The 15,562-nt window shown below is 43.7% G+C and overlaps 1 protein-coding gene across 1 annotated transcript in view; it reads left to right on the top strand.

Annotated features, from left to right (window-relative positions):
- Positions 1-15,562, top strand: part of FAM184B (family with sequence similarity 184 member B) — a 154,045-nt gene that overhangs the window by 97,418 nt on the left and 41,065 nt on the right. The window contains exons 6-7 of the mRNA XM_049630365.1: positions 4,298-4,408; positions 8,462-8,569. Of these exons, the coding sequence (XP_049486322.1) occupies positions 4,298-4,408; positions 8,462-8,569 (219 nt within the window). The remainder of the gene's footprint in view (positions 1-4,297; positions 4,409-8,461; positions 8,570-15,562) is intronic.

Raw genomic sequence — 15,562 nt, 5'->3', positions numbered from 1 at the left:
AACGTATGAGGCTTCCTGTGGTCTCCCCCGTGTCCTCTAACCTCATTGCCCCCCCCTTCGGTCATTCCATTCCAGCCAAGTGGCCTCCTGTCTGCGCTTAGAACATGCCAGGGTCTGTGCAGGTCCAGGAGGGCTCACACCAAGACATCTCATTGGTTAGCCTCCTCACTTAACACAAGCCTTTACTCCAGAGTCGTTTCTCCTGAGGACTTCTTTGGCCAACCTATGTGAACTGAACCCAACGCCTCGACCTTCCATAGCCCCCTTTCCTGCTTTGTTATTTCTCCTTGGCACTTGTCATCATACAATATTGTATACTATGTTGATCCTATTGACTTTGATGCCTGTCTCTTTTATGCCAATGTAAGTTCCTGGTGAGTAGATGTTTCATCCGTTTTTTTTTTTTTTTTCTTTTTGAGTGTGTGTGTGGGAGAGAGAGAGAGAGAGAGAGAGAGAATAAAGGGGGAAGAGGGATAAAGAGAGAAAATATTATGTGGATGTGGAGCCCCATGCGGGGTGCGTCCAAATGTTTCATCTGTTTTTATCCCCAGCTCTGAGAACAGTGCTTGGCACATGGTACGTTTCAGTAAGTATTTGTTGAATGAATGATCTGTTTTCTACTTATAAAGGCCAGCTAAGAGGAACAGAATATTTCCTCCACTCCCTCAAAATAAGCTAAATTTGAAATACTATGCATCTGTCAGAATAAGAGTAGTACTTCTTATTTATGGGTCCCTCACTACTTATTTATCCACCCCTCACCTGCTGGCACTGTGCTGGGCATGGAAGGAACACACTGAGTCACAGAGAAATTAGGAAATGTGCTCCAGATCACATAGATAAAAGACTGTGCCACTCACATGGTCTCCAGAATGTTCCTCTACCTGGATCTTCTATGTGAGGTTGTCAGTCTATGGTGAGAAACTGTGGAGGAAGCAACCCTGTGAGCCTCAACATTTTGACTAAAGTATGGAAGCTATTGAGAAGACCACAGGAAGACTTTGTTCTGATTTTAATATTTCCCTGCATCTGAGAATGTAGTTGGCTTCTTGACTTATGGAACACTGAGAGTTGTGTCATTAATGAGCATTCTCTTTTCTCATTTGACACTACAAAACTTAAACCTGGGTGTCTACCATGCCCTCTCCAATATAGGTCAGATTTTGGGTATGATCTTCATATTTGTTTTCTTTTGACCTGCTTATGTATCTCTAATTTCTATTTTCCTGAAGTATTTTATGATTAAGTTTCTTTTTTTTAACTTGAAGTAGAATTTAATAACTTTGCAGTTATTTCCTTTAAGTAATATTAAAAGCTGAGCTGAGGTACAAAATTAAATTGGTGCCAGGAGTGAAGTAATGGTTTATATAAAATGCTGCTGATTCTGGACTTGCTCATCCCAGCAACTTTTTAAAAATGAATTATTAAAAAAATTTTTAATTCCAATATAGTTAACATACAGTGTTGTATTAGTTTCAGGATACAATATAGTAATTCAGCAATTCTATACATTACTCGGTGCTTATCATAATAAATGTAGTCTTAATCTCCTTCACCTATTTCACCCATCCCCCCACCCACCTCCTCTGGTAACCATCAGTTTGTTCTCTATAGTTAAGAGTTTGTTTTTTGGTTTGTCTCTCTCTCTCTCTCTCTCTCTCTCTCTCTCTTTTTTTTTTTTTTTGTATATTTGTTTTGTTTCTTAAATTCCACATATGAGTGAAGTCATGGTCAGTCTGACTTATTTCACTTAATATTATACTCTCTAGATCCATCAATATTGCTGCAAGTGGCAAGATTTCATTCTTTTTTATGGCTGAGTTTTATATATATACAGCACATCTTCTTTATCCATTCAACTATTAATGGACACATGGATGCTTCCATAATTTGGCTATTTTTTAAGTTTATTTATTTATTTTTGAGAGACAGAGAGACAAGTGGGGGAGAGTCAGAAAGAGGGGGAGACAGAGAATCCCAAGCAGGCTCCATGCTGTCAGAGCAGAGCCTAATGTGGGACTCAAACCCATGAAACTGTGAGATCATGACCTGACCCTAAACCAAGAGTCAAACGCTTAACTAACTGAGCCACCCAGGTGCCCCATTTTGGATCTTTTAATTAATGTTGCAATAAACATAGGGGTGCATGTATCCATTTGAATTGGTGTTTTTTTACTCTTTGGCTAAATACCTAGGTGGAATTACTAGATCATATGGCAATTCTATTTTTAATTTTTTTGATGCACCTCCATACTGTTTTCCACAGTGGCCATACCAGTTTGCATTCCCACCAACAGTACACAAGGGTTCATTTTTTCCCCACATCTTCAGCAACACTTGTTGTTTCTTGTGCATTTTTTAAATCATTCTGACAGGTATGAGGTGGTATCTCATTGTGGTTTTGATCTGCATTTCCCTGATGATGAGTGATGCTGAGCATCTTTTCATGTGTCTGTCAGTCATCTGTGTGTCATCTTTGGAGAAATATTTGTTCATGTCTTCTCATTTTTTTAAAGTTTATTTATTTATTTTTGAGAGAGAGCACAAGCAGGGGAGGGGCAGAGATAGAGAGACACAGAATCCCAAGCAGGCTCCAGGCTCTGAGCTGTCAGTGCAGAGCCCGACGTGGGGCTCTAACTCACTAACCATGAGATCATGACTTGAGCCAAAGTCAGATGCTTAACCAACTGAGCCACCCAGCTGCCCCTCTTCTTCCCATTTAAAATTTTTTTTTAACATTTTGTTTTATTTTTTTGAGAGACAGAGGACGAGCAGGGTAGGGGCAGAGAGAGAGGGAGACACAGAATCCAAAGCAGGCTCCAGGCTCTGAGCTGTCAGCACAGAGTGCAATGCAGAACTCAAACCCACAAACACAAGATCATGACCTGAGCTGACGTCGGATGGTCAACCCACTGAGCCACCCAGGCACCCCTCTTCTTCCCATTTTTTCAATAGATTATTTGGGGGTGTTTTTGGTGTTGAGTTGTATGTTCTTTATATATTTTGGATACTAACTCTTTATTAGATATGTCATTTGCAAATGTCTTCTCCCATTCAGTAGGTTATTTTTAGTTTTATTGATTGTTTCCTTTGCTGTGCAATAGCTTTTTGTTTTTGTTTTGAAATTTTTTAATGTTTATTTATTTTTGAGACAGAGAGACAGAGCATGAGTGGGGGAGGGGCAGAGAGAGGGAGACACAGAATCTGAAGCAGGTTCCAGGCTCTGAGCTGTCAGCCAAGAGCCCAACATGGGACTCAAACTCACAAACCATGAGATCATGACCTGAGCTGAAGTTGGACGCTCAACCAGCTGAGCCACCCAGGTGCTCCAGTAGCTTTTTGCTTTGATTTAATACCAGTAGTTTATTTTGCTTTTGTTTCCCTTGCCTCAGGAGACATATCTAGAAAAATGTTGCTACAGTAGATGTCAGAGAAATTACTGCCTGTGTTTTCTTCTAGGATATTTATGGCTTCAGGTCTCACACTTAGGTCTTTAATCCATTTTGAATTTATTTTTGTGTATGGTATAAGAAAGTGGTCCAGTTTCAGTCTTTTGCATCTAGATGTACAGTTTTTCCAACTCCATTTGTTGAAGAGATGGTCTTTTTTCCCATTGCACATTCTTGCCTCCTTTGTCAAGGATTAGTTGACCATACAATTCTGGGTTTATTTCTGGCCTGTCTATTCTGTTTTGTGCCAGTACCATACTGTTTTGATTACTACAGCTTTCTAGTATATCTTGGAATCTGGGTTGTGATACCTCCAGTTTTCTTTTTCTTTTTCAAGATTACTTTGGCGATTTGCGGTCTTTCATGGCTCCATGCAAATTTTAGGATTATTTGTTCTAGTTTTGAAAAAAATGCTGTCAGTATTTTGATAGAGATTGCATTAAATATGTAGATTGCTTTGGGTAGTATTGACATTTTAGCAATATTGGTTCTCCAAATTCATGAGCATGGAATATCTTTACATTTGTTTCTGTCATCCTCAATTTCTTTCATTAGTGTTTTATAGTTTTCAGAGTACAGGACTTCCATCTCATTGGTAAAATTCATACCTAGGTATTTTATTTTGTGGGGTACAATTGTAAATGGGATTGTTTTCTGAATTTCTCTTTCTGCTGCTTCACTATTAGTGTATAGAAATGCAACATATTTCTATGTATTGATTTTGCATCCTGTGACCTTTATTGTAAGCTTCTTTGAACTCTTTTGGGAATAGGGCAGGGTGTGAATAGGTACATGTCCTGTCCATGCATTCGTGACTTGTGTGGATAACTCTACTAATCATCATTTAGGAAGTAGAAGCACAGTTGGAGGAAGTGAAGAAGAAATCAGAAAATGAAATCAAGCAGCTGGAAGAAGAGAAAGCAGCCCTAAATGTGAAGCTCCAGAATTCTCTGCTCGAGGTAAATCCTGAATTAATGCAGTGCTTGGCAGTGATGGTTCTGGGTGGGAGTCTTGGTTAACTGAGATGCCAGGAATCTCAGAAAACTGGCCCAACTTCTGTACGTTCAGCATCCTCAGCAGAAAGGAAAGGACTTCATCCTGACAAGAAATATGTCTCAGGAGGCATAAATTTAGCTGCAAGTAACAGAGAGCCTGATTTATGGAAGGTTAACAAAGAGGCGTTTAATGTCTCACATAAAAGAAGGAGGCAGGAGGCTTCTGGGGTTGATTCTGTGGCTAAATTATATCAGGCCTGGTACATCTGAGATTCCCATAGTCCTGCCTCCTCCTGGGCTCTGTCCTCACTTTCAGGAGTATTAGGTGCTTTGCCTTCATGGGCTCCTTCCTCTACTGGAAAAAATATCAAAAAGCATATTTTATGACTACATTGGTATGAAGATGAATATAGCCAAGCTGTATTTTTACCTTCTGACTTTAAAAGAAATTAAAGCATTGTCGTGGCTCCTAAAAGTATTGTGGGCCCTAGGCCCTGTGCCTTCTGTGTCTAATGGAGAAATTAGCTCAGATTCCCCCAGACTGGGAAAATGACTGTCACTGCTTCATTGTTGAACCCAAATTTACACCAAGAAATGGGGAGAGGCAGTGAAGACCAGGCCTGTCCACTTCATCAGGAAACCACCAGCCTCCACAGAGGGCTCCCACTGACTCTTCCTCCCACTGGTTATGTCTGCATCACGTGACCAGCCTGGGAAGCGAGAGTGGAGGCAGGGAAGGGAGAAAGGGGTAGAGAATGCCTGTAGACCAGCTGAACATCACAGTTTGCTTGGTAGGGAAGTCCACCTACCCAGACCACCCAGAAACCAAGTCAAAGTTTAAAAGACCTGTTGACCATGTTATGGTGGGGAAGAACTCTTGGGAGGGCCTGGAAACAGGCTTCATTCTTTTTTTTTTTTTTTAATGTTTATTTATTTTGAGAGAAAGAGCATGAGCAGGGGAGGGGAAGAGAGAGAGAGGGAGAGAGAGAGAGAACCCCAAGCAGGCTCCATGGTGTCAGCACAGAGCCCCATGCGAGGCTCAATCTCACAAACTGTGAGATCGTGACCTGAGTCGAAATCAGGAGTCGGATGTTTAACTGACTGAGCCACCCAGGTGCCCCCCGGCTTCGTTCTTGAGCCTAATTAGACCCTCAAAAAATGTAAAGAGGTTTCCTTACTTCCCCTGTCCTCCTTCACACATTCCAGATGAGCCCTGAGTCCACCGTCCCCTCAGGAGCCCACGAAATTGGTTCCTCAGCCCTCATCGAGCACTACGACCTCCTAGGGGGGTTTTGAGAATATAGAAGCCGTGTGCAAAATAGTCTGGATTGTTTAAGGATACCTCTAATGGAGTTCGGTCTGGAGACATGCATGGTGAGAGAAGAAAACCTGAACTGGTGGTTATTTCTAGAAGGGAGAGGGGGTGGTGGATCAGGGAGAAGCTCAGGGGCCTGCAGCGGTGTCTGTGATGTGTTCTCCCTTCAGCTGAGTGATGAAGGGAGAAAAACACATTCGGTTTTTCTATGCCACAAGTTATCATTTTTCTAAAAGGTGAACGTGCCAAGCCTTGAACTTGATATATCAGGGGCTCTGGAGGAGAGGTCCTGGTGGGAAGTCTCTGTTCCGGAGGCTTTGGTTCCACCTCAGCCCCAGGTGGCTGCACAGCAAAGATGCCCGTTTCGCTCTCACTCCTCTTTTCCTCCCTTGGATTGGAGTTATACTGCCAATCTTTACACCGGATCTGGACTACTCTGTGCTGAAGAACTTAGGGAGGCTTCAGCCCAGTTATCCTTCTGACATGGGACCCTGGGGTCACCACCTGATGATTTCCCCGAATGCCCCTCAGAACCCCTAAAAAAATGACAAGAGTGAGTTTCGTCAAGTGCTTCGTTTAGTTCAGGTACTACCTGAGCAGTTTCCATATATCAACTTTTAGTCCTCACAACTGCCACACAGTAGGTGCTGTTGTGATCTGTGGTTTACGGATGAGTTAACTGAGGCACAGAGATGGTAAGTCACTTCCTCAAAGTCACACAGGTAATGAGTAGTGGGTCTCAGATTCCAACCCAGGTTATGCGGCTCTGAAGACCCCACTCTTAACCGTTATGCTAACACTATGTGCAGCACAGTATGCCGTGTCTCTGATGCCCCAGGATCACTCAGGACATGAGTATCTGCAGAGGGCTGCTGTGACCCAGAGGCTGACCTTGACAAAGTGCCTGCCCGTCACCCTCCATTCCTTCCACAGCCTTGGTGGCGACATCATCTATTCACCCGCTTACCAAAGCGAGAAATGGAAGCGTCAGCCCTGACCTCCTCCTCTCCTGCTCCTCTGTCCTCACCTGTAGTCCCTGCCCTGCCCACCCTCACATCCACTCAGCTGTCAAGTCCTGTGTGTCCTACCACAGAAGGCTCTCAGTCCCCCTCCCCTGTCTTTATCAGCCCCCCAGGATGGCTCACCTAGGCTCTGTTTTTCTTTACCTCTTATAGACATTGTGTGAACAAGTGCATAGAACTCATTTGAGTATTTCATAAGCCTTAGCAAGATGTAGTGTAAGTAGTTGCATAATCTTCTTCTTCTTCTGTGATGTTGCCTGGAGTCTTGAAAGTCTTGGCCTGTATCTCCCTGCCTCTACCTTCTCCCTAGACTGGCTAATTCCAGAACTAGCATTCTAAACCCCAGATATGCTCAAGGCCCCACTCCTCCTTCTCCCAAATCTTTTAATCGCCATGTTTTTCATAATTTGGGCCTAACCTAACTCTCCACCACTACCCCCCAGGACTCTGTTTTCTCCCATCCACTCCTTCATGCTGAGCCCCTGACATGGAACTTTCCTCCAATTCTCACACACATCCTACCTTCCCTCTGCCATTGTACCTACTATTCCTACCACCTGGAATGTCCTTTCTCACCCCGGCCACGGATGGACTCCTATTCATCCTTCAGTGCCCATAAAGCTGCCCTGGACTCCCCTCGGCAGAGTTTATTGCTGTAAATTCTCTGCAGTAGTATGTGTCTCACAGTAATTGTTGTGAGGGTTAGAGGAGTTTATACTGTCAAATGCTTAGGTCTGTTCCTGGCACAGAGCAAACTCAGCATCAAAGGTACTGTTATTAGTTTGTCTTCTGAATGTTGCTGTGATTATAAACGTGTATCTGCCTCCTCCATAAGATGACAACTCCTAGAAAGCATGGGCTATATTTTATTCTCTTACCATCTTGCTCTCACTCTGTCCCTCTCCCTTATCTCCTCATACCTGGTATGATGCCTGAGGAGCACTAGCTTTCCTACAAAGATTTGTTAGCAACATCTGAGTTTCCTGTATGGTTCTAGGCCTTGTTCTTCCCAAAGTCTAGAGCAGAGAAGCCAGTCTGTTTAATTGAGACTCTACACTTAATTGGTTAATAATAATCATCATAATTAAGGCTCTACAATTTAATAGCACCTTCTGCCACTGTTTCATTTTATTGGTATAATTCTTTTTTTTAATATTTGTTTTGAGAGAAAGAGCAGGGGACGGGGAGAGAGGAAAGAGAGAATCCCAAGCAGGCTCTGTGCTGTCAGCACAGAGCCCGACATGGGGATTGATCTCACGAACAGTAAGATGACCTGAGCCGAATTCAAGAGTTGGCCACTTAACCAACTGAGCCTCCCAGGCACCCCTTATTGGTATAATTCTTAAATACTGTTCCTTTTCTTTACCAACTAACTTTTTAAAAAAAGAAATAGAGTGACCTTCCAGGAATGGTATGAAAGCCAGTGAAAACCACCCTGCAGCTCTAGTATAGGTGTATTTATATAAATAATTTAAAAGGAAGTATAGGCTCATCTATTCCAGGAAGACGAAGCAACTTGCCAATTAGAAATGCCCTTTCCAGAAGCACGTTTGGAATTTGTCTAATGGAGCACTGTCCCCAGAACTGATTGACCCAGGAGAATGGTTTCCCAGATTAATGACCCCATCAGGAGATGGGACTTTGTTTCCATTACCAAGCGTTTCTTTTCTTCCATTTTAGGTTTTAAGACTGGAAGAATTTATCCAACAGAATAAGGTACATCCCCGAAGAGGCAAAGAAAGGCCCCAGGAATTGGACAGCCAGCGCTGTAGTATTTTAGAGACCCAGGTAACCTCGTTTTTTCTGCTTTAATTAAGGATATTTCTCTTCTTTCAGCACTTTATCGTCCCCAGTGACACATGCTGGCATTAAGAGGGTCTTTTATTTCCCCCCTCAGAGCTGCCAAAATGCCTGGAAAATAAAAAATCACCACAAAATCCATTTGCACAAACCGTGAAGAAAATAGAGTTCCAAGTAATTATGCATGTGGTTTGAAAAAGAACAAGGCTTGTCAGATGAAACCTTCTCTCCCTCTCTGAGAGCAGCTTGCCTGGCAGATAGAAGGGCACTCACCAAGAGCTGGCCTCCTGTTCTGCCCAGCAGGAAGCATAGTAATAATGCTGTCTGGCCACCCCCCTCCGCCTCTGTGGTTTCAGTTACTCTCATACTAGCTCTTCCCCACGATGCTGCCCTTTCAGGGACTCTGCCCCAGGGCGGAAGCTGGTTCCTGTTTGTCCTCTGTCAGCTCACGATAAGCTATTTTATTTTCCTAGGGACGCCATGATGAATTACCACACACTTGGTGGCTTAAGCCACAGAAATGTGTTGTCTCACAGTTTTGGAAGGGAAATATCCCAAATCAAGGTGTCAGTAGGGTTGGTTCCTTCCTGAGGCTCTGAGGGAGAATCTCCTGCATGCCTCTCTACCAGCTTCTGATGGCTGCTGGCAACCTGTGGCACTTGTGGTTTGCAGATGCATCACTCCAAGCTCTGCCTCTGTCATCACGTGTGTCTATGTGTCTGGCTATGGAAGACCTTCTTCTAAGGACCTTCTTCTAAGGACACCGGTTGTTGGGTTTAGGGCCCACCCTAATGCAGTTTGACCTCATTTTAACTAACTACATCCACAAAATCTTATTTCCAAATAAGGTCACCTTAGTAGGTAATTGGGGCTAGGGCTTCAATATATCTCCCTGGGGGCACAATTTAATGCAAACCACAGGCACTCATTTAACATTTGTTGCATGATGTCAAAAACAGATAATTCCTGTGAAGTTAGTGTTTGAGCGCCCTGGCTTGGATGATCCTCTTGCTTCAGCTTTCCTAGTATTAACCTTCACATCTGGAGCCATGAAAAGTCCACCACTGTAAAATTTTACTTATTACTGCCCTAAATTTTCAGTCCGCTTCATACTCCATGTGGGAAAACGCATGTGGGTCTGAATCTCATTGTTTCACCCTCACCCATCTCTTATTCATCACATCCGTGTGCCTGAGTGTCTACAGAAACAGGCAGTTTCTCTTCCTCGACCTCAGACTTCCAGAGCTTGAGCCCTGATCCTGCCAACAGTCCCCTGGCTTGCCCCACTGGGATTGCTCATACTTAACCATGTATTCATCAGGGTAAAAATGAGCCTAAAATCTGGTGGATAAGGACTTGAATAACAACATTTGTATGGGACCTGGTCAGTTCTAGAGCACGGTCCCCATCTATGACTTCATTGGAGTTTTACAACAACCCTGTAATGTACTCATTTTACAGAGGAAGAAACTGAATGACAGAGCAGTTGGGTGACTTGCCCATGGTCAGAGGCATCCAAGCAGCCAGGACAGAACAGAACTACTTGTCTATGGTTCTGATCCTCTACTCTTCTTGTGAAAGTATCAACACATGCCCAGACGCCTCCCAGATAAAACTGACCTCAACTCTGTCTTGGGGTTGAGAAGAGCGGCAAGGATTCCCTGTGTTTCCTTTCCTGACACCCAGAGACTGGGGGGAATCCTTGAGCAGCCCTCATTGCTCCCACATAAGCCTGTAGGAGAAAGCTGAAGGCACCTTCATCCGTAGGGCTGGTCCTTCCTGATCTGGGGCTACCCATCCTTTCTGATGATGTCTTCCTGAGAAGTAGGCAGATATTTTCATTCTCCCGCAGTTTCTCAAGAACCAGCCTCACGAGCGAGCCTTCTGTTGGAAGAACTGCTAGCCCCAGGGACAGCTGAACTTCCCGCCAGCACACTGTGCAGTTTCTCAGAAAGACTCTTCCTCAAATATTTGAATATCTCTCAGCTCCTCACACTGACTGTGGCAGGGAGATCAGATGGAGTTGGCTGGGATCCTGAGTGAGGAGATTCCAGTGAAAATAAGGTTGATAAGCTCAGGAATATTGTGCATTGGCTGCATTTTCAGGGGACAATACACAAACATAGAAATTCTAGGTATGTTCCAGGACTGATGAATAAGGGCCAGAGCTGGTATGGCAGCTCAGGGTTTCTCTGCCTGATCCCCAGTCACTACCCACCAAGTGCCAATAGCATCTCCCCAATAAAAATGTCTCAGCCAAAAATGTCTCCAGATGTCATCAAGAGTTTCTTAGGGACAAAATTGCCCCCAGTTGAGAACCACTGATGTAGCTAAGAGCCCTGAAGAAGTTCAAAATCCAAGTGCATGTTGACAACCATGAATTGGTTCACCATGAAACTTGGCTCTCCTACCACCCTCCTTGGTCTAGAACATTGTCCCTTATGAACCCAGTTTCTAGAGAGTGGTATGTATCTCTCCTACGTAGAATTGCCCATGGAACCTTGAAGAATACCAGTTCCATTTGGTTCAACTCTGCATGCACATTATTCATTCATTCCCCAGTCATTTGTGGAATAGCTAGGAGGTATCAGCCTCTGAGCTAGATGCTAGAGGAGAGAAAGATTCATAAATCAACAGTGTTAAGACTATGTGGACATTTAGAAATAGAATTAAACTTCTATTTAAATTTAATTTAAATTAAATTAAACTATGTTTTCTATTAAGCAACTATTATATACTTTACAGGTAGAGTTTGTTCTTTTAACTTGTTTTCTTTTCAAATAATCAATCCATGTTTGTGGCACAGAATTTAAAAGGTATATAAAGGCATACTATGAAAAGGATCCCTCCTCCCCCCAGTTCCCTATCTTGTCTATCTGCTTGTCTATCTGCTCAGAGCTATACTGTGCGTATGCAAGCATAATTATGAATATATTATTTTTTCTACAAATGATAGCATACTGCCTTGTGCTCTACTTTTTGTACCTTAAAATTTCATAGAGAAAATTTAAGGAGATTGTAACACGGCAGTAAACCTCCATATCAACCTCATTTTTTAAAAAAGAAAAACCGTAATATATTTAACCTTTCCCTTATGATAGATATTTTGGTTGGTTTTTCCCTTACAGGGACTACTTCACTGGATAGCTCTGTAGTGGGATATAGTGTAGTATAGTGGTTAGGAAAGCTCACCCCTGAACCAGATGCTTGGGCTCTTACTGGCTAGAGAATCTCAGACAAATGATTTAGTCTCTTTGCTTAAGCTTCTTCATCCGTAAAATGGGGCAATGATACCATCTATCTCAGAGGGCTTTTGTGAGAACTAAATGAATTAATATATGTACAGTGTCAGAAAGTACCCAGCATGTGGAAATGCTCAGTAGGTGCCAACTCATGATTGCAGAACTTTCTGGCTCCAGTGGCATGTGATTTTTTAACTTTGATAGTTATGCCACATTGCCTTCCATTGATGATGTCCCATGGCACACTCCCAATGGCAGCTCATGTGAGTGCCTGTTTCCCCACAACTTGGCCAACACAGCACATTACAAAACTTTCTGAACATGACCAGTAAGAGAAAATTTAGAATTTAGTTAAAATATTTTTGACAAGCCAACTATATGCCAGCCAAGGGAGTCGAAGCTTTGCTCAGGCTCTAGAGAGACAAAGTCCTAGAGATTCTCTGAGGCTGGTGCAGAGAATATGTTAGTGGCCCTCTGCTGTGCAGTGATAGCTTTCACTACACAGGAACCCGCAAGGGGCAGAGTCTTGAAGAGAAGGCTCAGAGGGGATTGAACCATCTGGCTGGTCATCCAGAGGTGGAAACAGGGACAGCACGCCACTTCCCCAAAGATATTCTTGCTGAACTGGGGGCTATAAAATTTAAGTTTGTTCAAGACTCAGGCATTCTGGGGCGCCTGGGTGGCTCAGTCGGTTAAGCGTCCGACTTCAGCTCAGGTCACGATCTCGCGATCCGTGAGTTCGAGCCCCGCGTCGGGCTCTGGGCTGATGGCTCAGAGCCTGGAGCCTGCTTCCGATTCTGTGTCTCCCTCTCTCTCTGCCCCTGCCCCGTTCATGCTCTCTCTGTCTCAAAAAAATAAAACGTTAAAAAAAAAAAAAAGACTCAGGCATTCTGGGGTGTCTGGCTGGCTCAGTAGGTTAAGCATCTGAGAATTCAGCTCAGGTCATGGTCTTGTAGTTCATGAGTTCGAGCTGCGCATTGGACTCTGCACTGGTGGTGCGGAGCCTCCTTGATATTCTCTCTCCCTCCCTCTCTTTCTCTCTCTCTCTCTGCCCCTTCCCTACTTGAATGTGTTCTCTCTCAAAATAAATAAATAAACTTAAAAAAAATATTCAGGAGTTTTAGTTTAGGCCATTGACTCTTCTGCCAAAGCAGTGCAGAGAGTCAAGAAGATATAAATAATAACGCCAATTGAGAATCGAGCTGTTTCCACTCCCAGAACATGCAGAGGGAGGGTTGCCAAGCCTGGGTGTGGCTCTGTCCTTGGGACAGTTAGCTGGGACTCTGCTGAAACTTTTGTCCTTGTCTCTCATGTCAAGTCTCTTTGATTCTCTTAGATTCATAGTTTTATTCTCTGGGTTTCAGAAAGCCATGTCAGTCTTGCTAATTCTGAAGGAAAACTTTCTTTTTTTTCTGGAAGACTCCTCTGTTGCCTGGGTCACAGTGAACTAGGGAAGATAAGGGAGAACTTTTCATATTCTTGTGCCTATACCTCTCCAGAAGAGAAAGGAGAGTCATTTGTGGTAATTATTATTCAAGCCTTTTTTGCCTCAACAAATATTTCTGTGTAGTGTCTGTGCAGGGCAGGGGGGCTGGATGCTGGGGTAAATGAGATCCTCAGAGAGTTGGTCCTCAGAGAGTTCCATTGCAAGTGGGGGAAATAAATTTTTATTTAAATAATAACCCGGTATGAGAAATACTGTAATAATGGCAGGAAGATTCTTTGAAGCCAATATGGGAGAGGCAGGTTTCTGCCAAGGGGAGTCCAGGAAGGTTCCACAGAGGAGTGACATCTGCTGCCATCTGCCTGGACACTGAAAGTTGACGATGACTTCATCGGCAAAGGGAAGGACCACAGTGAAAGGTCCCAAGTCGAAATCGCCAAGACTGTTAGGAAGGGAGATGAGGGGTACTCCAACACTTTCCCAGGCTTGAGAAGTGTCCCCTGGTCACAGGAGGCCCTGTGCACTTTGCCGGGTAGCTGTCACCAAGTACCATAACTGGATCATATGAATCCAAGGGTGTCAGCTGTCCTGAGGGCGGGCAGACAAATAATCACTAAGCCCTTGAACAACTGCAGTGTCTCTGTGTGATGTGAGTAGAGGGGTCTGGTTCTATCTGACATGGAACAGGCAGGCTGCCCCGAAGAGTCACTCTGTGGAGAGATTCCTGGCCGAGAATCAGACTGAGATCTGCTGATCCTGGGAAGACAGCATAGGGAGGGCAACAGCTCCTGTCTGAGATTAGGACATGGATTCCACCCCAGCTGTACCCTAGACCTACTTGGGGACCTCAGGCAAATCCACAAACCTGAGATCAATTTCCTTATTAATCTGATAAGGCCCTGACTATGTGCCAAGAACTTAGTGCTTTACACGGTCACACAACAACCCTAAAAGACAAGTGTCATTATTATGTTCATTCTGCAGGTAGGGAAACTGAGGCCCAAAGAGTAGCATCAGGGCCCATGATATCATTCCATACTGCTTCTCATTAGTAAAATGGTGGCTATAATCCCTGCTTGGCTCCACACCCCAGGGACTTTTGGTAATGAACAGAAGAATGTGTATGAAGGCGCTTTTCAAAACTGTTCAAGATTCTATAAATGTAAGGTGACTTTATAGTATCTATTACAGTCCCCTGTAATCATTTCAGCAAAACCCCATTGCATTAGGTGTTCTATTTTAAGATGTACATAATGCTACTTTTGAAAGATTGTCAACTGAACTTGAGGATGACTTTGAATATTCCCTGCCAGGAGATTTCCTGGGCGTGGGTGTTCCTTTAAAATAGAAACAATCCAGAAGAGGTTAGCTGCCTGGAAGATGAAAGATGAAGACCTAATGTGAACACAAGTTTAAAATAACCAGCTATTTGCTTGGGAGGAGTTGGGAGGAGACTTTTATGATGGATGGTTGCAGAAGAAGCAGAACTATTTATTTTTCTGTGCATACCTTATGCCCAGGCCACTTTGGCTCTGGATAGAGAGTGCTGGACTGAACTGGAGCCTGATGGGGAAACCAGGAGTGTGAATTAGGGTTGGATAACTTAGAATACACCAGGAGTGGCTCAGAGTCCTTCCTGGGAGGAACTCACTGAGACCCTAGGCAGATAACCAGGAAACGGGCAGCTGGAGAGTCTGCTCTATTTGAAGGTCAGAGAAGAACACACCATTGACATGAGTGGTGGTGGGCTTGAAAGCATTCATTCAGCCAACTGGTGATGTCCATGGTCATATCCATTTGTGAAATATTCCAATGGCACCCTAGTGCCTTTTGAATGATGTACTTTGACTTCAAATGCCAGGCGCACAGATAGGGGGAGAGAGGGGGGAAATATTTTTGACATTCATATGGTCTATTGGTCCACACCCCACCTCCCCACACCCCGCTACACCAAAAGTTTGCTGAAATCAAGAACTATGTGTTCTTAATCTTTACCCTTTCCAGTACTTAATGTATCTGCCTGTGGCAGATGTTTAGCACCATCTCATACACAAATTGATACATGACATGACAACTGAATGAAGGGAATTAAGGGTACCATTTTGGGTCCTGATAGTTAAAGGTTGGATTAGGAACCCCATACAAAATTTGCCTTGGCTGGAGGATGATTTAGAAGAACACTGGGGTCCTTCTCCAATTACATGTGGAGGAAGAGGAGGATTCACCTTCCTCTTTAGGAAGGATGTCCCTGTCTCTGGCCCTAGGGGATGGAAAAAAAGCGAATAGACAGAAAGG

This window comes from Panthera uncia, chromosome B1 (genome assembly GCF_023721935.1).
Source record: "Panthera uncia isolate 11264 chromosome B1, Puncia_PCG_1.0, whole genome shotgun sequence".
Lineage (NCBI taxonomy): Eukaryota > Metazoa > Chordata > Mammalia > Carnivora > Felidae > Panthera > Panthera uncia.
Note: the sequence above shows the minus strand (reverse complement) of the source record. Positions and strands in the feature narration are given on the sequence as shown.